The following is a 24192-nucleotide window of genomic DNA, read 5'->3' as shown; positions in this document are numbered from 1 at the left end:
TTATAGTACACCATCTACACCTTTCGGCACTGGTTAAAGTAGGAAAGAAGTGAGTACGAAGGTGAAAGGAAGCGAACAGTGAACATACTTTCGTCTAGTTAGTGAACATCTGGTGGAATTTATTGGAAGATGTGCTGCCGATTAGCCACTAATAAAAAACCGATGGCACTCGATTATTTTATTAATCGACTTTAATTTTCTTTCATTTCGAAAGTTTACAAAGGGTGGCGCTCGTGCTTCTATTTATAACCGGGATCATGACAGCTCGAGATTTTGACCAAAAAGGCATTTTTTAAACAATTTTTGTTTTAATTAGGGTGATATTATGTGATTATATACACTTTTGTACATAAATCACTGAAACAGCTTGGTATAATATTCATTGAGAACAATTCTGGGACTTCTTTCATAATATAAATAATTTCGAATTTTCTAACGTTCCTTCGTTATCCACTGTGTTTTTTTTTTTATAAACGATTTTTTTTTTTTTAATTTACAAGTAGTTATCACTTGTTTATGAATATGAACTAAGTTACACCTAATAAAGGGAATACTTTTTTTTATTTGAAAATGAAGCCTTATCCCACCATCTCGTATCAAATTGAAAAAATAATAAACCAAACTACTTCTCAAAGTGTGTTCGATGATATTTATCGAGTTTTTGGTCAAAAAAGTGTTCACAATGCGTTATCATAGTGCAAGTTTTGGGCCGTTTGCTACGCCCATTCTCTCGCATTCGTCGCATAACTTCCAAATAATATACTCTATTTATCGTAGAGCCATTTAGAATGGATTCTGAGTGCACAACATCATGATAATCAAAGAAAACGGGTAGCATGACTTTCACTTTTGGCCGAATTTGACGCGGTTTTTTGGGTTTCGGCTCATGTGAATAGCGCCTGTTGACTGATTTGTATGTCAAACTCATATACCCACGTCTCATCACCGGTTATAATGCGCTGGATAAACGTTGGGTCCGAATTCACTTGCTCAAGCATGTCTTCAGCCACCTTCTTCTTACGAATTTTTTGAAAGAAATTTAAATCTCTTGGGGCAAATATTCCAGCACTTCTCAGCCCTCTGCAAAAGTCTTATACCACTCGCAGATCTGTGTTTTTGATAAAGCACTTTCGCATAAGCTTTCTGCAACATTTTCAACGATTCGGCACACGAAACCCCGTTTAAAACATAAATTTTAAGACAAATTCTTTGTTTCATATTTTTATCCATAGTGAAAATCGCCCACCTGCGGTTGACTGATATAATTAAATGCCAAAAGCAAGCTAATTAACAGATCAAACTTCAGCGAAAATTAAATTAGACATACGTGTAACGCGCGCTTTTTAAATGAAAAATTCGCAATTCCTAAACGTAAGATTTACAAATTTACAATTGCGATTACGTTTAAAAAAGCTTAAAAATCAAGTTTTACGCCAATCTGAAAGATTCTTAAAATTTTGTCTGTCATATTGGGTTGGCCATTTTGAAATTTAAAAACTGACTTCAGCTTCGTAATTCGAAAACCGCCAAGCACCAAGTTTCAAGTCCGTTCAATACGATTTCGAATTTTAAGCAAAGAATCAAATTCATCCATTGCGATACCATACAGAGCGGGAAAAACAGAACAGAGGGGAAAAAAGGAGACTTTGGATTAGAGGAGAATGACGACGAAATGGTGTATAATTACAATTACTTTAATCGCCTCAAGCTACGGGTGAAATTCACCAAGTGTGTGATATCGTAACCTGCTTTATCTGCAGGTGTCTGAATCTTAGCCCGGCGAGAACAGAACAGCTCAGGAGAAGGTGCTGAGATGATTCCACCTCATCCACTACAGAACTGCTACAGAAAGGACTAGCATGTCTACAAAATTCGAGAGCTGCGTTTTTGTTAGAAGTTTTCTTAAGCGCTCCCGATCTACCAAGCGATTTTGCTAGCCCAGCACTTTTTGAGTTTCTCAACTAGCTTGTAACGTAACTGCATACAAAATTTCATTAATCTAGGACCACTCCTTCTATTTTTCTCCAAAAAATATATAAATCCGTACCACTGCCCGCCGCGCCCTTTTCTAAATTCTCAAATGAAATACGTATTTTATGTGTTTCTCGATTTTGTTGGTATTGGCTCAGTTTAGAAAAAGATTGCAAAACTATAAAATTGTATGTATGTTTTTGTTCTCAATGTTTTCAGTTACAGAGTCACCAGATACTGAAAAAAAATTACAAGCAACTCGACTATTATAGAGTGGCGTAAAATAATGGTATTGCCGAGTGCTGTGTTTATCAAATCGTTTCCAAATTTCATAGCCTATTTTGAGCTGTATGCCCCGATGCAAATTCTTTTTACAAACAGTATTCGTCCATTCTAAAAGGAGTATGGATGTGTTGATGTACTTATTTTCTAATACGGACAGAAAGCGTGTGTCTTCACAGTTCCACAAATTCAATGAAACAGTGGGGACAACATCAAACTGATCACGCTGATATACTGGCGTAATAAGTGAGATGACAGTAGTTTGTTTACGGCAAAGGTCTGCAGAAACTGAGACTATGTTTGTGATGTACGAAAAAATCAACACAGGTACTGCTCATGTAACCGCACTGACGACTGAACAACGACAGAATGGAAGGGCGTAAGAGTACGTGCGAAATGAACGGACACAATTCTGCTGACAAAAGTTTTGTTTATGCAATTTTAAGTTGATTTAATTGTTCTTATTTTTATACCGGAAAACTACATTATTTTTTAACTTTATAAATAACATTAAACTACTGCTGAAAAAAAAATTAAAATATCCATTTTTGCATGCCCTAACTTACGCCAAACCCTTAAAAGTTAATTAACATTTCCATGTCATATTTATCTATGTTGTCCTCTGTATATCCCTTGTATGGCGAGGTTGTCTCCTGTCGCCCCTTCTCTTCGCCATCGTCTTAGATGACGTCGTAAGCCAATTGATGCTGCGCAAAAGAGGCATTATATGGAGCTCACCAGACATCTTGGGGACCTGGAATACGGGCGAATGCAGACAATATGGGCAAGTTCGAAAATCTCCAGGCGTGTATAGGTAGGTGAAATGGTCGAAGTACCACCCTACCACTTCCCAAGTAGCACTAAATCGCTGCTTTAAATCCATTATGAGACCTCCAATAGTCAGATATCTGCAGCCAGCCAGAACTGTTTATGTAACGGAAAAGATTATTGGGACTTAGGTTGGTACACTGATCCAGGCTGTCGAAAAAAGGAGCATCCTGTGGCCTTATTCGTCTAGCTGCCAATCTCGGATATTTACAGAGTCTTTCTCTAAAAGGTGTGAGGACCTATGCAATGTGGATTAAATGGTAAGGCTTGCTTTTCCGCATGTATGTCGATCGTTCAGTGCCCGGTAGACACGTTTACGAGTTTGCAATTTGAGTGTCGTGAAGTCCCCAGGACTTTCTGAGTCCTTCGTTTATTGGATTAGGGCCAAAAGATTTTCGAAATAGCACATGAATTAATGGAGGTCCATCTTTTCTGCGCTTTCCTGAAAAATAAATTGTGCAATCACCCTTTAACAAAAGTCAGAGGGATGCCGACGGCCGGGTAGAAGGTATCTGAGACCAATTCAGACAAACCATTCCTCCCGAGCTCACCAGCTATCCTGGAACCCAAGTCAGAGTCAAATTTTACCTGCACACACAAGGTATTTGATCTACTCCTTACAGGAGTTGACTAGTTTGGATCTGCACCATGGCGATCTCCAGGCACTCTAAACTGCGATTATTCAGCTCTTGTGTGAAGTCAGTATTGTTGTACGGAAGTGAAGCGTAGCTGGTCTCTAACACCAACACAAGTAGGCTGCAATCTTTCAACTGTAGAATATTCTGTCCAAAACCATCAGCAGCTGCGCGCTGTGCAAACACATAAAGTGGCGTTGGTTGGGTCAGAATCTTAGAAACCCACCAGATAGTATCACGAGAATGACGCTGCACTGGAACCTGCAAGGGAGCAGAGGTCGCGGTCAGCCAAAGAATACTTGGAGCGGGACGACGTTGCGGGAGTGAGCAGATGCCGACATGCACAACAACATTGGGACAGCGCAAACACAACAGTCTAGAATTGTGCGCGATGGAAGAGTCTTGTAGAAGCCCTATGCTCCCGAGCGAAGTGAACAAGAAAAAAAATTTTTTAGGTACGTTAACATGCACATAAGTATAAATGGAAACGTATGTATGGATATGTGTACATATGAGTACATGTACATATTCACGTTTAGTAAAGGCATTCCTGAAATATCAAGAATACGAGACATAATTTGCTTAAAAATCATCAACTGCTTGTCATTTCGAAGTGACACTTTTGTCATTTAAAGAAAAATGGCGTACATCCGGCTGGCGCAGCGCATTCACATTTTTAATGAACCGTTATAGCATACCACCAAAGGTTACCGCGCGCAAAGAAGCCAAAAAATATTTTTTAAATAATGCCAGTTTAGAGCGATGCAAATTAGTTACATACATATATACATAAATACATACTTACGTCCAAATGATATGTATAATAAATTGAATTTGCTTGACCGTGAAATACGTCTGAATATGTACATACGTACGTATGTTCATGTAAAATGTTGTTAGAGGCAAGAATATTTAATGCCTCTTTGCAAGCGATTTAATTGCCAGAATTAATGCTAAATAGCAACTGCTAGTATGTTGAAAGTCGACAAAGCGGAAAACTAACACTTTGCATACATACATACATATAGCACATATGTGTACTTAAATGTTTAAAATTATATGCATGTGAACAGATGTATGTATGTATGTTCATGGCGGAGCCAACAAACCGCTCCGACTGTAAACAATAAAATTGTGCCAAATAAAAATTCAAATACTTAATAATAATAACAAAATAAGTACACCGGGAATATTATGCTAAATATTTGTTACTATTTTTACTATGCTATTTCTGTACGAGTATGTTCTTACATACAAACATACATACATATGGGCATAAATGTATACCCAGTAGAACCTTACGTGAGATCTTTGAAAGCCAGGAAAAAAATGCAGGTTGGTTTAAAAGTTATATATTTTTTATTATGTTGGTTCACGAAATTTCATTTCAATCTGCTAATTCATTCTTTGTTCAGAAGTCATTTAGTATCGACAGTCACAGTATTTTCCACAATGGTGAAATTCGAATATCGTGCAGTGATTGAATTTTTATTTTTGGAAGGTTTAAAAGCAAAGGAAATTTATGAACGAATGTTGAAAGGGTATAAGTATTACACTTTTCATCAATAATTAGTACAGTTGAAAGATGGGTTGCTGAATTTAAACGTAGTCGTACAAGCCTTGAAGACGATCCATATCGTATTGCAAAATCGTCGAGTGACTGAACGAGATGTAGTGGAAGCGCTGGGCATCTCATTGGGCAGTGTAAGCAATATTTCATCGCTATGTGTGAGACTTGGGTCTATTACTATGATCCTGAATCTAAACGAGATGCTGAAGAATGGTGTGACCCTGGTTCTTCGGCTCCAAAAAGAGTTCGTGCCCAGAAATCGGCCAAGAAGGTGTTAACATCAGTTTTTTGGGATGCGACAGGAATTTTTTTTCAGGATTACTTGGAAACTGGTAAAATAATACATCTCGAATATTGTTGTAACCTTGTAACCAGCTGATGGAAAAAAATTGTGAAAAAATACCCAGTTTGCCAAAGGAAACAATTTTTTTCATCAGGACAATGCATCGGGACATAAGAGCATTTTGGCAATGGCTAAAATCAACGAATTAAAGTTCGAATTGATGGAGCATCAACCGTATTCACCAGATTTGGCTCCTAGCGAATTCCATATGTTTCCAGACCTAAAAAAAATGCATGCGTTTTTCATCAAATGATGTAAGCTTGTTTTGCAGCCCTTCCAGATTCCCACTTCAGGGATGGAATTCATAAATAGGAATCTCGTTGGAAGAAGACTATACTGAAAAATAAATTATATTAAAGACAAAAACTTATTGAACAACCTAGTATTAGTTTCTATCCTCCAGTTTCCGTCGGATACTTTGTAGAGCTTCCGGAAAATCATTACACAGATGTAGATTATATGGAATAAAAGAACTAATTTCATTTAAAAACTCTTTTTTCAATGCTTTTTAGTAAACCCGTAGTACTCTGCTGGGATTGATTTAACGTCATTAACCGAGATTTGTTAATTTTCCCTTTCATTATTGGTGGCCGCCGCAGCCGAATGAGTTGGTGCGTGACTGCCATTCGGGAGTGCGTAGGTTCGAATCTCCGTGCATGAATCAACAAAATTATAGAAACAGTTTTTTCCTAATAGCATTCGCCTGAAAAGGCAATGGAAAACCTGTGAGTGTATTTCTACCATGAAAAAGCTTCTCATAAAAAACTATTTACCGTTCGGACTCAGCTTGAAACTGTAGGTCCCCCATTTGTGGAACAACATCAAAATGCATACCACAAAAAGGGAGGAGGAGCCCGGCCAAACACTTAACAGAAGTGTGCCAATTATTTATTTTATTATACAAGGTGGGCCAAAAATAATCACCCCATCGGAATATTTATCATTTTTGCAAATGGCGAACACGTGAAGGTTAAATAAAGATTTCCATCAATCAAAAACATTTTTTATTTAACAAAAATGATATTCAAAAACAACCCTAGATGATTAATTTTGCGCCATCTTGTATTATTTCCTCAATGCTCGTTAAGATGGTAAAATAAAGTTTTTTACTTGCTCTACTAAGTAGGAGAGATAACATTATTATACATAGAAGTGTAGGAGGCGATGGGGGGTATTCGTACGCTCTTAAGGTGTACTTTCGGAGTACTCAAATGATGATTCCAATTTCGAGAATTGGAAGTGCTTTTGATGAAAAAGCGCGAATACAGAGGTGAAATTTACTCATGGCTTATCATCCCTATCCACTATTGCGAAAATTTTATTTCTCATACATATAATTTGCCTAATTTAATACTACATATTTCTTAACTATCGGAAAATTCATGCAGAGTGCGCTAAAACTAGCTATCAAATCACGCAGGGGAGAATAATTGACACATTTAAGGGCATCACCATATAAAATTCTCCAGATATTTATATGAAAAAGAATAGAACGTAAATTTGTCACGCCTGTGCTTGGACTCACTCGAAGAGCACTAGTTTGTTTTTCCTGTAGGTATTTAACCACAAATAAATGTGTATAAGTATATGGTTGTTATTGTTGTTTGCTTTCCCTGATGTTTTTTTATTTTGTTTTGCGAATTTATCATTGCTTGTTGCTTATCGAGTAAGTGGGGATCAGCGTGATCGGTGGAGTGCGAATGCTAAGATTCATTCAGGAATATTCAAGCAATTATAGCCACGCTACTTATTTCGCTTGGTTTGTTTACGTTGACGACGAACCCCTACATGTTCCTAATCCACTTAAAAGCAATTTTTCGTAGTAGGTGCGACACGTACTCGCATATGTATGTATGTCATAATATATACACGCGTTTATAAATAAAGCGAAAGCGATCAATCTCTGCTGTTCATAAATTATTTGTGCTAATTGCTGTGCAGAGTGGTAGTTCTAACCATAGCACGGAAGTTTTTATCTTCGAAGGTAAAATAGACTGAAAAGTAAAGACAAAACAAAAATTACTTAAAAAGAATTATCGAATATAGTATTCAATACATTTTGCTCTTAGAGAAGTGCTATGTGTTTTGAAATTTCAATCATTTCGCACTTGAAATATACGAAATTTAAAACTGATATTTTATAGGTAGGGGCAACAGTGTCGCTATTTTGAGGTATGATTCTAAATTAATCAACGTATCGCTTTTGTGCGCTTCGTGTCGTAAGTTCCTTGGCAACAGTGTTAGATGAATAATTATTCATAATCATTCATAATAGGTATAGCAAGTAGGCTATGAATGAAAATTTTGCCGAAAGAGGTTGCTTTTTTAGCCTAACAGTTTCCCCTCCGTAATGCAGAGCGCATCAAATGCAATTGTATATGTGAAATTCTCTTAGAATTCTTTTTTATTCCACATGCTCCCCTCTTTTAACTAAAACAACATATAAAATTTTACTTTTATTTGAGAATGTTAAAAAAAATTGCACTCTTTCACACTTTTTTTTTTGTTTTTTTTTCTTTTAGTATCTGTTTTTACTTGCGACCTACTTCCGTAGTGCTCACAGTTTTTCTCTCGGCAGAGATTGTTTAATCTTTTGAGCTTTTGAGATGACTTTAAGAGTGAATGCAGCGCAAAACATACCAGCTAATTCTGCCACTAACGAAAGGTTTATAAGGCGGAATTCTAACAGTAAGATGTGCACAACTACTTAGCGAAAAACTTGATAAAATATCAATTTTAAATATAACTATTTCATTTGAGTTTGTTCGTATAATATAGCTGTATTCAAATCGCTGTTAAGTAACTCACTTAAGAAATTTGAAAGTAGAAAAGTCACATGTCAAACTTCAGACAATATGAATGTGTATATATACAGTGAAACCTCCCCTTGCGGACACCTCCAATTAGCGGACACTCCCCATAACCGGACAAAAACTGAGGAACCAAGCTTTATGTTGTGTTTTTAGAACGAATTCCACTCTAATAACCGGACGCGGACACTTTTTCTCATTTTTTTTGTTCTAATCACCTCTCGAAAGCCGACGCGGACCTCTCGGTAACGGACAAGCAAAATATATCACTGAACAAATGTGTAAAGAAAACAATAAAAACCTCTCATAAGCGGACGCGATACTCTAATCCACGGACAATAAAGATAGTAGATAGAGAATAGTTGAAATAAAAGATATTAAAAGAATATGGATGGGCGGTGATAATGTCAACAAAAAGAAAAAGTTCTTAAACGCGGATGGCTCAAAAATTGACCATTTGAGTTTCGAATGGTTCGAATGCGTCGTTAAGGCCAGAAGCCAAAATATACCAATATCGGGTATTATTATAAAGGAAAAATCAAAAGAAATCGCTGGCCGATTAGGTATTCAAAATTTTTCTGCGTCAAATGGATGGTTGGAGAAATGGCGCAGGCGTCATAATGTGACTTTCAAAAGAATATGTGGGGAATCTTCCGAGGAGAAAGCGAAGACTCAAATCATGTATGTGTCCAGGATGAATGTCAGATCAAGTCATATCCTGAAGCATTAGACAACTGCGTCGCATTAAACAATTTCTAAGAGACGATATTACTGGATGCCAATACGCCAAAACTTTAGAATGCCATCTTGAAAACCTTTTTCTGAAACATAAACAGGAAAATCTACGACAGACTACGGTATATGAATTTTTGAAGCCTAAAATATAAAGATGTTCAATCAAATATGTATATTCAAATGTGTAAATATACTCATTGTTCCCAATATAAAAATGTACATACATACATACATATATTATATATTTTTCAATAAATATGAAAAAAACTGAACGTACCATAAAAGAACATAAGCAAATTATTTAAAGAGGTGGGATAGTAATTTTAACTTAGAGTTTTTTTTCAACCCTCATAAGCGGACACTCCCCATAAGCGGACGAAAATTGTGGAACCCTGAGTGTCCCCTTGTGGGAGGTTTCACTGTATATATATATTAGGCCGGGTCGATTTGTGGGGAGGCAAAAAAATCGCCCATTGCTCTGTGAAAATCACATTCTAGGGATCAAAATAAGTAACTTTGTCAAAGGAACCATACCTCTAAAACAAATTCTGATGTCCCCCAATTTGGGTCGAACTTTTTAGTTTCTTTTCTCATGTAAAGGCCAAAAATGGTGATATTTTGAAATGATTGTATGGGGAACCTCCCAGAGGAGTTCCACGGGGTGTGCCACTGGCATGGGTGGATCGGCCGTCCAAAATTAGGGGGGGTCGATCATACATTTGGACTCGATTGGAGCACTCAAAATGGGTCAAAGTGGGATTTTTCGTTCGACCCAAATTGGGGGACATCAGAATTCGTTTTAGAGGTATGATTCCTTCGGCAAAGTTTCTTATTTTGATCCCTAGAATATGATTTTCCCAGAGTAATGAGAGATTTTTAAATCGACCCGCCCTAATATATATATATTTTAGTGTGTATGTTTGCAAACAATTTGTATTATCTCCTTACTACAGAGTCGCGTTGAAATCGGATATATTTTCAACAAGCTGGAATTTCAATCAATGTGTGCTGAAAAAATATTTATACGAAATTTAATATCTAAGTACAAGTACAAGTTACATGTACTTAGTTTTTAACCCTAAAAATATATTTATTGGTAATTAAAAGGAATAAGAGCATAATTCTAAAATATTCTTCATCAGAAATTGAAGAACGAACTTTCCCATTTCAAATAAGTTTAACGATGTGTCGACTGCTCTCTTTTTCCCCTCCACTTGGTCTATTCGGCTTACATGGCGTATACGCAACCAAACGTATTTCTCAGTTACCATTTGAAGCTGGTCATTTTTTTCCAAAATACAAGCCATTAGCAATTTCTAAAGAGCAAAAATTTCACTTTAACTTAAAGTAATATGTGATGCAAAATGTAGAACGTCCCAGTTCAGCCCAGTTCAAAAATGGCAAAAAAGTCACTAACTTTAGGGGTTTCAATGTCTTTTATTTGTTGGAGAGATTGTGAGCCCAGTGATTTGTAGCCAACATGCGAAATTCGTTTATAATTAGTCGTTTATTCAATATCCCGTATCTCCGGAAGTTTTAACCCCCACATTTGTCGCATTATTTTTTTTTTAACACAGAAAATTAGAAGGAATTTGAAAATTATGTTTAATAAACTTGGCGTATGGCCAAATGAATGAAAAAAATACATAAATTTTGTGAGTCTTTTAAACTTTTTTTTTTTAATTTTAAAACTACTAATTTTTTTTATATTTTTAAATATGAAGCAAATCCATTCGAATTTCACAACAATATTTTATTAAAAAAGATTCATAAAAAAATTAATTTAAAATTTTAGCAAATCTTCCAGGATTTTGAAAATGTTTCGAATTTTTTCCCAAATGGAGCCATATATAGTTTTATGATGAGCTCTTTCTTAGAGGAGCGACCACTATTAGAAAAACTTTTTCTATCAATTGTTGTTTCACGCCCAAGGCACAACGCACTAACCCATTCATCTACGGCGGCTGAACATTTAGGCTTACAAAACATTTGCCTATTTTCAAAAACCAAATAATTCATGACAACATTTTTTATTTCTGAGAAATGATTACTCTGCAATTAATTAGTTAATCCGGCAAGTTCCGCTTTTACCAGGGCCATAATCCAAAACATTCTGCTCATGTTGTGCAAGAGTGGATATTGTCCAGACTCCAAATGAGTCTGTTTCAGTTACATATCGTAACTTATAAAAAATCTTAAAAAAATTCTTTCCGGCAGGAATGGAAGAAAAATTAGCCCCTAGTGGCAGAAAAAAAGAAAGAATATTATCAAGTAAAACATTTTTTTTCTGTTTACTTCACTTCAGTTTATTTACTATAAAAATTAGCAAAAAAATATAACGAAAAAGCTCTTTTGTTTATTCTCCAATTTGGCTAATATAAGAAGAAGAAGTCTACATACGATTTTCCATGTAACTGATTGTATATAAACAATATATATTTTTTTCTAAATGATAATATTTTAATTGCACTTTTAGAAGAACAATAAGCGAATTTCTGCGTAGTTAATTGCTTCTTGAATTCTATTAGGAAAGGCAAATACCTACAGGACAAAAGAAAAACTGACATTCAAGCATAGAATTAGAAGGGCAGACCACCATTGGGATGAAAATGCGCCTCATTTGAAAATATTCATGGTTTTTGAAGTAAAATAAAAATCCATATATAGACTAATATTTGAAACGGGTAGTCGTTTATCTACTAAGTTAATGCAATGATATAAGCGAATGAACCATGGTCTTCATGCAGAATTATTCACAGGATAGTGCGGCTAAAAGGCGAGCCAGCGAGCAAGCGAATACTTGGTTGTTTAAACTACATTTATAGTGGACTGCACATCTGCATTAATACTTTAAGCTCAGTTTAAATGAAAAATATATCGCTCATTTACTGTAAAAATGTCGTAGTGTGCAATTTCATTGTGTGTGCAAAAAATTCATGGCGACATCTGTTAACAGTATTTCAGTAGATGGAAATATGCAAATACGTAAATATTATATTTACTTTTATTTAAACAAGCGTAGCAAGTTGCAAAATTTAAAACCATTTTCTCTACATTTTCATTTTAGTTTTGGATTATGACACGCTTGCAGCAAATATCGCTCATAGCAATCAAGGAAAGTTAACTCGCCGTTCAGGCAGTGCCTAACATTTTTCGCTTCGATAGCGGCACCTGATTTGCTTGTAAACACAAAACAGCTGATAGACAAGTTTACATTTTTTCGTTTCGGTATTTTCAAACAATGAATTTGAAAGCAAAATAATTTCTTCAAATTGCGTTCAGAAAATATTCAACGAAGCGGCAGAGCGCCATATGGGCAACTGCAGAAGCCTTACTCTACCAAGTGGACTATTTTAAATAATATGCAGACAAACAAATCACCCTAGGTTGGTGGCATGCACCCTAGGTAGGAGTTTGGTAGGCACCTGAGTGTGGGATGGTGAGAGTACTTGGTCTTTTTGCTTGAGTGTATTGGCGGGTTTGCTATACCAAATTAGAGTTTTTACGGTAACAGCAATAGAATACCGAAAAAAATACATACGTAGTAATATCTTTAATATTTTTAATATATTTTTTAGCTATAATAATGCTTTTTATTGGAAAATATCTAGATTTGTACCACATTTTTTAAACTTTTTGGTACGATTTTCTATGAAATCTTGGTGATCTCAGCTGAGGGCATTTTTTGTTGACCAGCTGAGAATATTTTTACTTATGGATCTGTACAATGCTCTTGAATAAGACTAAAATGAAGGCAAAAAAAAGTAAACAAGAGGCAAACACTTCACAAGCAAAATGCAGGTAGTCTTGGTGAACTTCGTTGAGAAGCACAAAGATCGTCGATAAATCAAAATTTTCTGACGAAAATTTTAACAATCGATGGTCAAAATTTTATAGCTCAAAATAGTAATTTCAAAATAAAGTACTAGTGTGCTGCCGTAGCTCATGATTGGCAATTTTTTGTTTGAAAAACTTGCTGAGAAAACGAAAAGAATCAATAGGCACTTTAGAGTGAGGAACAATTTATCGTCCCAGTTAGTAAAGCTTACTCTATGGGTGAGAAAAGAAAACGGCCCTTTATAATTAATACATACGGTAACCAACAATGCATTAAAATTGTTGATTTTTTGATATTGTAAGTAAATCAGTATAGCTGAAGATAGAATTAAATTTAGAGTTGCTGTTTTTTTCTTTTTTGTTTCGTCGAAAAAATGTTAAGTGTGCAACAATAAGGCAACGAAGAGTGGTGATATTCTACATTGCTTGTATCTGTAAAACAGCTCATGACATCAATGTCAAAATTGTTCTAATGACAGTTCAATATATTGCTTATAAGCCATCAAAAGTATTTGCGTCTCAGTTTTGTTTATATTTTTTTTTTTCTTTGATGGAATTCAAGCATAATAGTGTGATTGCGTTATATTTTGGAAAATCACAACCAGCCATTGTTCGTGAGCTCAGTCACCTCAAAGTGAATAAAATGCTTGTGTATCGGCACTATAAAACGTTACAATGATACTGGTAGCATTGCAAAACGATATGGAGGTGGACCAAAAAACCTGCAACAACGCCAGAAATGGTTCGGAAAGTGAAGGCTCGACTTGAACGAAATCCACGTCGAAGTGGAAGACAGCATTCGACGCATATTGAAAAATGAGCTCAAGGTCAAGGCTTAGAAGTTCCAAAAAACACACGATCTTTCACCCCATCAAAAAAAGTTCGGAGCGAAAGACCAAAGGAGTTGTTGCGCTTGCACGGACGTGGCGAATTTCCTAACATTGTCTTTTCTGATGAAAAAAAGTTCCTAATTGAGCAGTTCATAAACACTCAAAACGATCGTGTTTACTAGACTGAACGCTCATACGAGAATTTGAGCCTACGTATGGCGACTCGCAGCAATTTCCCATCGCAAGTAATGGGACCGCTGATGGATGCTCTTCAATCGTTTTTATCGAGCCTAGTGTCAAAATGAATGCGACTTATTATCAGGAAAATGTTTTAGAAGCTGCTTTAGAGCCGTGGACATGCAAACATTTCGGTCGTATTGGACGTTCCAATAGGACTCGGCACCGTCTCATAAAGCTCGTGTGAACCAAGGATAGTTAAAAAATCATGTTCCACACTTCATTTCGTCCACACAATGGCTTTCGAATTCGCAGGGTGAGGAGAGCAAGGTGAGGACTACAAAATATGCCAGTATGGATGCGCTAAAAAAAGCGATTATACGAGAATGGGTCAAAATACCTCAAGATTATATTCGAGCAGCATGCAACTAATTTTTTGACCGTTTGAAGGCTATTGTCAAGGCAAAAGGTGGTCATATCGAGCTAAAGTGAATATATGTTAAAATTGTAATCATTTTTGAACAATTTTGTCTTTGAAATCAATAAAAACTAATTTCACGCAAAAAAGTTATGGTGTTTTGAATAGGTACATGAAGCTTGAAAAAGCCGCCATTAGAACTTACAAGTTTATGGAATAAAAATAAATATGTAATAATAAATACACCATTTGAAATTGCTTTCAGTTTTTCATTTCATTCCCTTGGACTATATTTTGCTGAGACAGTGAAAGCAAAGTAGTACCAAAGCTGTGCAGTCGCTTTGCTGCAACTGCTATTATTTTGCTTTGTGTTTCAAAATGACTACGTACATACATTGTTTTGATCACGCATGTAGTAAACCTCATAGTTTGGGAAGAGTTACAAAGTTCGAAATAATGCACGTATTTTTTTTTTTTAGAGTTGCGCTCTGCCATCATTCTTTGTGCTGTTTCAATTATGTGTGCTGTGCTATAGCTTGGGCTGTTGAATCGTGCACATAATAGCACGCAAAAATTGTGCCCAGAAAAGTTATTGTTTTCACAGCACAGCCACAGTATATTTTTTAATGCTGCTGTTTTATGCTGGCGGTTTTTCAAGCGCTGAATGTACAGTATGTCAATAATGAGTTTTGACATAGAAAATAAATTCAATCTTTCGACTTCAATAGCAAAAAATAGCACTATTTATTTATTTCGCCTTCTTTTTTGTAATGATTCATATTTATTCTCAGCATTTAAAGGTATTTCTGCGAGTGTATTTCTGCCATGAAAAAGCTCCTCATAAAAATATCTGCCGTTCGGAGTCGGCTTGAAACTGTAGGTCCCTCCATTTGTGGAACAACATCAAGACGCACACCACTAATAGGAGGAGGAGCTCGGCCAAACACCTAACAGAAGTGTACGCGCCAATTATTTATTTTATTTATTTAAAGGGTATTAATAAAAAACAACTTCAAACTCTTTGGAAAAACAACAACTAAAGCAACACAAACAAATAACACTCTATTTCGACACTTTCAATGCAAATTTTGCTTTTTCAATTTCTTCAGAATGTGTAACGCGTTTAACGTCGATTTACCGTTATCTCTGCTTTAGATTGATCACTTTGATGCTTTCGTTTTATCATTCAGTGAAAAATGTTTCCTTTATTCGGGCTTCAAATTTAAATATTGCGTTTTTAAATACCTGGCAAAATATTATCCTCTGATATTACGCAATTATTATACAATATTATAACTACCACTTGGGTAAAAGTGTTCAGGAATTGTCTAAAATGTAATGTTGTAAATGAGCTTAACGAGGAAGGTGGTATTGTTGTCTCTCTTGAAGCAGTGCATCAAGCCATACTGTTTAATGACAGTGTCGAAATAGTGTGTTATTTGTTTTTGTTGCTTTAGTTGTTCTTTTTCCAAAGAACTTGAAGTTTTTTTTAATAATACTCTTTAAATGCTGTGAAAAAATTAGAATCAATACAAAAAAGAAGTCAAAGATGAATAAAGAATGCAATTTTTTGTTCTTGAAACCGAAAAATTGAATTGATTTTCAACGTCAAAACTCATTCTTGACAAACTGTATGTTTCTCATCATCACATATGTGTACATATATTTGAGAGTTTTAAACGCACTTTAACGCGATTTGTGTTGGTCTTAGTATTTATGATTCAAGTTCATTACCTGGACATTTTTTGCTAGATCATAAGGAATAAGGAAGAATTGACCCGAATAGTGGAAGTAGCATACCGACTGAGCATTTCCAGAACAACACTGCGGAGAATTTCAAAGTTGGATCCTTAAATTCAAATTGTGCTAACACTGCTACCGCAAGGCTACCAAAAGCAACATTGGTCTGCCTTGAAAAAATGTCGATTAGGTCCAAACTTAGATAGGACTTTTTTATTGTATTTAATTTTTTATTTATTTTCTTTTTTTAATTTTTTTATTTCTTTGTTCCAATTTTTTTTTTCGTATATCCATTCTGTTTTATTCTAAACTTACCATCGACTATACGTTCCTTGGTCTTTGTGTATTTGCTCTCTGGTGTGGGTGTTTGTTGTTTTTGTTTCGATTTATCTATTGCTGTTTTTGTCTCCGTTAATGTCGCGCTCTTTTTCTTAATTGAATTTCTGGGCGACGACATATTTATGTATGTATGTATATATTTTATTCAAATTTTGCTTTTGTCTACTTTGCTCCTTAGCGGTGATTAAGGTTTTTTTTGTTTTTGCTTTTTTTTTTTAATTTTATTATGAGTCTTAAATTTGTTTTATTTGTTGCTTGTTTATTGTTTTTCGTTTTTTATATTATATTTTTTATTTGTTTTTCTTTTTGAATCTACTCGTCTTTAACTGCTAGTTGTTGTTGGAGTTTTCCTAATTTATCGAGTGTTTAATTTTTGGCATATTTATAATTTCCTTTTATATGTACATATGTATGTATATACTTGACTATATGTATATACATATACATATGTACTATTTGTTTTTTTTTATTTATTTATTTTTATTATTTATTATCGTGCATAAATGCTTGAATATGTTTGTATGTATGTTTGTGTATTTTTTGGTAGATTTCTAGCGACAATCGCCTCTTTCCTTTAATTTATTAATAAATTATTGCTTTTTTGTTTAGTACAATTGTTTGTATCTATTATTTATATGTCGTGTTATTTATAGAATTGCATACTTATTTGAAAGTACGACAGGCACAGGCGAAAGAGCACCCCATTTAATCAAAATGCTTAGCTTCACACCACTTGTATTAGATGGCACCGGGTGCTGGGTGGGTGATACGATGGGTGTTCTAAACTATTTGTAATTAATTCACTAACGACTTGAGTGCACATACATACATGTGTGTGTATATTTGTATGTGTATATGTGCACATATTTCAATTTAATTGAGTATTTTCAACACCAGCAACACATTTAAGCGTAGACACCAATTCGCACACACACACAAACGCACATGTACTAAAATAATATCACTACTAACAATAATAAAAAATAAATGATTTTTTGTAGGCAGCGCGACCTTAACCGCTTTGCGTTGATAAATTTGAATGCGTTTGGGCAAAACTGAAGAACTGATTTTTGCCAAAATAATACATATGCATATATAGTATGTATGTATAGACCTATGATTACAAAAAAATGTGTCTGCCTATACATACGAATATATCATTACACGCAGATAAATGTGCTTGTTTTTAGCGTTGTTGTAGTTTTGACTTTTTGATTTGAACTTGAATCGCTAGCCTTCCGAATTTACAACATGTTGCCAAGAATTCTCTGACAGTACAGAATAAAAACTTTTATAAATAGTAACTCAAGCGTACATATTGTAAACGGTTTTTTTGCTTTTTTTATTTCTCGCACTCCATTCACAATTTGCACATCACAATTTATTAGGCGCGCATACAGTTTCTAGATTCAATTACAATTTATTTGGGTTGACTTCACTAATTTAAAATTTAGATATTTTGTAATTTAAATTATTTTATACATAGACACACTTTATTTGATATTAAGTATCAACACACCAAACATTCAAACCACAAAAAAATTTTTTTTAGCAAAAATAATCCGTTCGAAGGCACAACTTCTCCTATTGGCGACAATTTAACACTTGAAAACACGCAGCGGGTGCCTGTTTCGAAATACGAATTCACGAATTTACGAATTTTATACGTATTCCGCTTTTCGCGATCAACCATTGAGCATCGCACATCGACAGAATTTTCAGCTTTTCGTTCAAGAAAAGCGGCGAGCTTCTAGTAGTATTGCCCTTGAATATACAAAATAATGATTTTTATAAATAAAATACATTTAAACATTCGATTTTTCTCAGTATACATATATGTGAGTATATATATGTATGTATTGCACACAGGCTCTCTGCAGCTTTCTCTCTGATAGAAATTAATATATGTGCATACATATGTACGAATATAGGAGTATAAAACTGTTTGTAGCGGGTGTGATCGCTTGAAGAAAATTTTTTGCCAGTTGATGACGTTGCAAGGAGGCGCGAATGAACCGAAATGTCTGGCACTACAAATGTTTCTTAATAAATATAATCGGCATAATCAGTTAGTGGCCAAAAATCAAGATAACAGTAACAAAAAAAGGCAAAACCTAATCGAAGGATTTAGTAGTCAAAGTGTTGTTAGAGTGCAATTAGAGTTATACTGTATGAAAGCATTTCTCCAATGGATAATAAATACATAAAAAAATAAAATATTCAATATCAAAATACTTCTGTTATCCTTTACTTCAAGCGCTCTGTGTAATTCCACAAAGTCGGAAGATTTATAATTTTTGCATTTTGCAAAAGATGGGATTTAAAGTTTAGGATAATCAAGGTTAGGAAATCAATAATGTCGGCAAAGATTTTTTTAAGTTGGTAAAACTGACATAATAAGGCCAAACGAAGTACGCACTGTCATCAGACAAACAATCGGCGCACTCGCGTATCGACACCCACATCCTGCTTCGTTTATTTAGGAACCAGCATTAACACCGATAACAATGTCAGCGTTGAAATCCGACGAATAATCTCTCTTGCCAACAAGTGCTACTTTGGACTAAGTAGGCAACTGAGTAGAAAAGTCCTCTCTCAACGAAAAAATCTAGCACTCTTATCCAGACCGTCGTAACGTATTGCGGAAACAGAAGCTGGCACGATGGCAACATCCGATGAGGTGTCCCTTGAAGAGTTTGAGAGAAAGATTCTGCGGAAGATTTTTGGGCATTTGCATGTTGGAACAATGAGATGTATGAGCTTTACGACGACATAGACATAACGCAGCGAATAAAGATCCAATCGCTCTGCTGATTAGGTCATGTCGTCCGAATGGAGACAAACGCTTCGGCCCTGGAAGTAGTCGATACGGTACCATCTGGTGGTGCAGAGGAAGAGGAAGACCACCTCTGCGTTAAAAAGATTACGTGGAGAAGGACCTGGCTTCACTTAGTGTTTGCAACTGCGGCCGGTTAGCAAGAGAAAGAATTGACTGGCGCGCTTTGTTAAACTCGGCCAAAACCACGCAAGCGGTTATCGCGCCAATCAAGAAGAAGAATTGAAACTGTACGTCTCTCCATTTGAAGAACAACATCAAGACACATGCCAAACACCTAACAGATGTACGCGCCAATTATTTATTTTTATTTATTTATTTTAATACTCTCATTGGCACCGGTATTAAATTTCATGTCAACATAAGCATTAATTTAAAGTTGGCTACCCGCTTTGTGGAGAATGCAAATGGCGTTGTACGTCAATCATATTTGACACTTGTGAACTAAACAGCTGCAGGTTACTAACAGAAAAGCAATGGAGATCGTAAAGGTCAAAATAAATGTCTCAAAATCATTTTTTTTTTGTGTATTTATTTATTAAAAGAAGTTATTCAAAACAAAATTGAATGATTAATTTTGTGCCACCTTTTTTGCGTATAAATTAAAATTAGAATTCTTATATGACAAATTATTTGACAAGCCATACGCCTTGCTGACCGTCACATTTTCGATTATTCGACTTAATTTTTTTTTTTTTTTTTTTGGGATTCCATATCGTGAATAGAGTACGTCTCATATACATGTTTTTGTTTTTGTAATTTCTTTTAAATTTTTCAGCCATAATAGACTCTTCCCTTTGTGAAAAAGAGCAACTAAGCCACCCCACCATATTTGACTAAAAGACCCAGCCTCTAAATATAAATTTCTGGAGTCACACATTATTCAATTAATTTTAATTTGCAAGATGCTGCAGAGAATGTAAAATTTATCTTACTTCAATATTAAGCATAATTAGTAAGATATGCATTATTTTTATCTGTTCCTATTGAACAAAAAGAACCACCTTCTCTAGTATATTTCCATAAATTTTCAGACTAAAATCATATTCATCAGAAAATCCGTCGGAGATATTCCCTGCGTCTGAGTTATGTGCATAACACTTATAATTAACAACATCAATTATTGTCTAACAGTGTCAAATCGTTGTTTCATCCCCAAGGCAAATGATAACATAATTACCAAAGTTAGAGCGCAAACATCGATTATTCAATGGATTGTATGATGTGATGAGCCTTCCTCCTGAAACCAATGAATGCCACTTAACCTGCATAATCTTGTATCCTATCAAGGTAATCAATTTTACTAACATCCAAAAGGCATGCATGTATGTTAGTATGTATGTATGTATGTATGTAAATAAAACTAGAATTTCTCATCTGATATGCATAAAAATGTACATATATTTGCCACTATCTACACAACGTGTGTGAGTTTTTATTGCATACATACATTCTCGTACAGATGTGAGTCGGCCGCCCTAATGGTCGAATGCGTACACAAGCTGGGTGGGCGCTAAGTTGTTTATTTTTCGGTCGAGTCGTATTATCGTGGGCGCTCTCAGCAAAAAATAAACACTGAATTACAAGAAAAGAAATAAAAAACATACTATTTCTCTTTCCTAGAACAAAAATCTTTCTTTCCTTCAACGTTTAATGTTAATGAAATACATATTAAAAATTATAAAAAAATTTGGGGATGTGTATACATATATGTGTATAAACAGCGGCCGCTTAATGTATAGGCATAGGCATAAGTGAAAAAAAAACTACGGACACTAAAACCCCTGCATCTGAATTATTGAATTTTATTTTTAGGTTAGCTAACGGGTTTCAATATGTAATAGATGAATTAAAGGGGAAGGTCATAACAATGACATAACTTTTACCAAACCCTATCGTCGAAGTTGACAAAAAATTCCCCACAATACTACGACTGATTTGGCTCATTTTGAATTGAAACACCTACAGCTACGATATTTTCCATATTTTGCTCGGAGAGTTACAACACTGGCACAATAACTTTCATAGTGAATATTTTAGCTCGAATTTATTCAATATGACACCCATACCAGAAGGGCAAATATGAAATCCAAATAATTCACAGGCGGCGCAGAAGTGTTAGCCATCTTTAAAAAATAGTTTTAAAGAAAATTTTAATATTGAAAAAATCGTAAATGTTTGGACAATATAAAGGCGCTTTATATAAATCAAATGCAAAATTAACAAAATACTTTAGACATTTATAATAATTTTATGAAGTTTTGGTGGGGTGTCCATGCGGTAAGGCTTGGGATTGCTTCCATTCCTTTCTGCAAAAGCTGTCTGGAGGTTAAGGTAGAATCATCTCACCTGCCGTGATATCATCAGGCATAGATTTAGACATCTGAGCTCCCACTTTACAGATTTAAATATCACACACCTGGTGAAATGCATCAGTAGCTTGAAGCGGTTCATATGAACGTAATTAACCACTGTTGGTCGTCATGATCCAAAGCCTCTTCTACCTTTTTCCACCAGTTTGATTCTTTCCTTCTGACGGGTTGGGTCAAAAGGCATAAAGGTGTTAGGTGAGTGGGTTTGCGGGGGCACATATGTTGAATCGGGGTAAATTCTAGATAGATAAGAGTTTAACCTACAATATCCTGAAACGCAATTGCAAAACCACTCTTTCCAAGATGACACCAGTCCCATGAGGCAGTTAGAGCTCGGGAGCAGGACTTTAAGAAGGTTGTAAGAGACTCCTGATGAATGCCGTTTAAAACCGCTCCAGTATATAAATCTGTCCAGTAGGTGTGTATGGCCCGGAATCTCACCAGTATAGTCAAAAGGATGCCCCCTGACTTGTTAGAAGTAGCTTAATCTTCAACAAGTGCTTTCAGAGGTGGCAGAGGCACCCTCTTTGTGCCCTCCGCACGGTACCCTCCTTTAACAAATCCGAAGCGGTAGAAATAGGTTGTCCCCAAGGTTTGCGTAAAAGGTAGGTCTCCGCTATTCCAGAAGCTGGCCGTTGGCAGATGGACTAACATGAATACCTGCAAAATAACTAAACAAACGTGGCTCAATTTCAACAAATCTAGAACTGAAGATTTGTTAAGAAAGCCACGAGCAGATATATTCAGAATTACGTCAACAATAACCGACCACTGGCCTTTGAGAGAACATGCGAGGAAGATGGAGTGGCCGTACAAGAGATATGTAGATGTTTGTAGAAGCTGCAATCAAGAAGAATATTAGGAAACAGTCTTTCACTGTCTCTGTGAGTTCCAAAGTCTGGGTGCTCTACGACATAGAATGCTTTAATAAGAAAGGCAGATTAATAAATAGACAAGATAGGAAGATTAGTAATCAAATCAAGATGATTCGACTAATAAAAAGCAGTAGTTCTATAAGTGGTGTATAAAAATGGCATCTTTTGTGGTAATTGGGTATGGGCAGTGTCACCCAGCAACAGCTCCACCACCACCACCAGCGTTTCTGTGAAAATGTAGTAAGCTAGTCATCAGGAGGCATCATGGGGCTATCTCGATGGCAGTATTTTGACAGATTTGGAACTTTTTCCACTAGTTGGGAACGTGAAACATCGATGGCTCAAAACTAGTGCCGATCCCGAAAGATGAGATGTCGTAGCTTTATAACCTATTTTGGATAGTTCCGAGCCATGTGCATGAGTGCTATTCGATTGGGCTCGGACTCGAAACCCAAGTTTTTCCTTAAGCGATCGCCCTTCGGCAGACCCCCGATTGTAATTACTTCTAGCTTGAAAAAGCGTCTCATAAAAGATCTCTAGCCTTCGCAGGTGATATAAATTTGTAAACCAGTCCATTTGTAGGATTACATCAAGGCGTACATCACAAATTAGAGGAGTAACTCGGCAAAGCCTCTAACAAATAATGCCTGCTAATTATGTATATACATACCTATATATGAATACAAACATATCTACAAGTATATTTATCGTTGGGGGGCGTGAATGTAACCTAACTGGTGCTACCGTTGCTGCGCTGCCAGTAGAGCAGAGCATTGGCGTACCTTTCAAGAGGCACTAGATTCCAAACGATGTAACAGAAAAAAGTTTTAATAGTTTGAAATTGTTTGTAATATTTTTTTCTTAAATAAATGATTATACCTCAATTTATACATTTTACTAGTGTACCCTCGCCCGCTTCGCTAGACGATAAATTCAATGATTTGCTGAAAGAGAATAAAATTAATACGAAACAAAGCAAATTCTTTTATACAATTTCATTCGAACTTTATTGTAACACTTTTTGGTAGACAACGTTTTTGGTTTTTTCATCTTTCGCGTGAATAATGGCGATGGTTTGCCAACTCGTGAGCAAGCTACATACAATTGTCCATGAGAAAAAATTGGGTATTCTAAATTAATACCGCACATTTGTAGAGACTGTCCTTGCGCCTTATTAATTCTCATAGCGAAGGCAAGGCGAATAGGGAACTGCAAACGCTTGAAATCGAATGGTAAATCCGCCGGAATCAGTGGAATTCAGGGTATCAAAATGTCTTCTCCTTTGTACTTCCCTTTCAAAATTGTTGCTTCGATAACGTTACCCATTAGCTTCTTCACAGCGAGTCTGGTACCGTTGCAAAGTCGGGGCACATTACTATTGCGCAGCATAATAATCGGTGCTCCAATTTTTAATCGTAAATTATGAGGTGGTAAGCCTGGCAAATCGAGTGAGTTTAAGAATTCAGTTGGATAATTTACGACCTCATCTTGATCAGTAATAGTGTCCATTGACTTATACGCAACTATGTCACCAGGTATTTGATCTAAAATAGCTGAATTTATATCATTGACGTCCTTATTTTTCCCAGCTAAA

General features: G+C 35.6%; 1 protein-coding gene across 9 annotated transcripts in view; it reads right to left on the bottom strand.

Moving 5' to 3' along the window:
• The window catches only part of LOC128855079 (serine/threonine-protein phosphatase 2B catalytic subunit 1), a 52138-nt gene extending 33906 nt beyond the window's left edge, over positions 1-18232 (bottom strand). The window contains exons 1-3 of one of the 9 annotated variants that reach the window (XM_054089686.1): positions 18035-18232; positions 17179-17300; positions 16492-16865 (exon numbers count right to left, since the gene is read on the bottom strand). In XM_054089686.1, the coding sequence (XP_053945661.1) occupies positions 16492-16633 (142 nt within the window). In that variant the 5' untranslated portion in view covers positions 16634-16865; positions 17179-17300; positions 18035-18232. The other 8 variants (XM_054089688.1, XM_054089684.1, XM_054089682.1 and 5 more) reach the window with 8 other exon arrangements.
• Between the last annotated feature and the right edge of the window lie 5960 nt (positions 18233-24192).

The sequence above is a fragment of the Anastrepha ludens genome, chromosome 2, assembly GCF_028408465.1.
Source record: "Anastrepha ludens isolate Willacy chromosome 2, idAnaLude1.1, whole genome shotgun sequence".
Taxonomy (NCBI): domain Eukaryota; kingdom Metazoa; phylum Arthropoda; class Insecta; order Diptera; family Tephritidae; genus Anastrepha; species Anastrepha ludens.
This window is presented reverse-complemented; position numbering and strand designations above follow the sequence as displayed.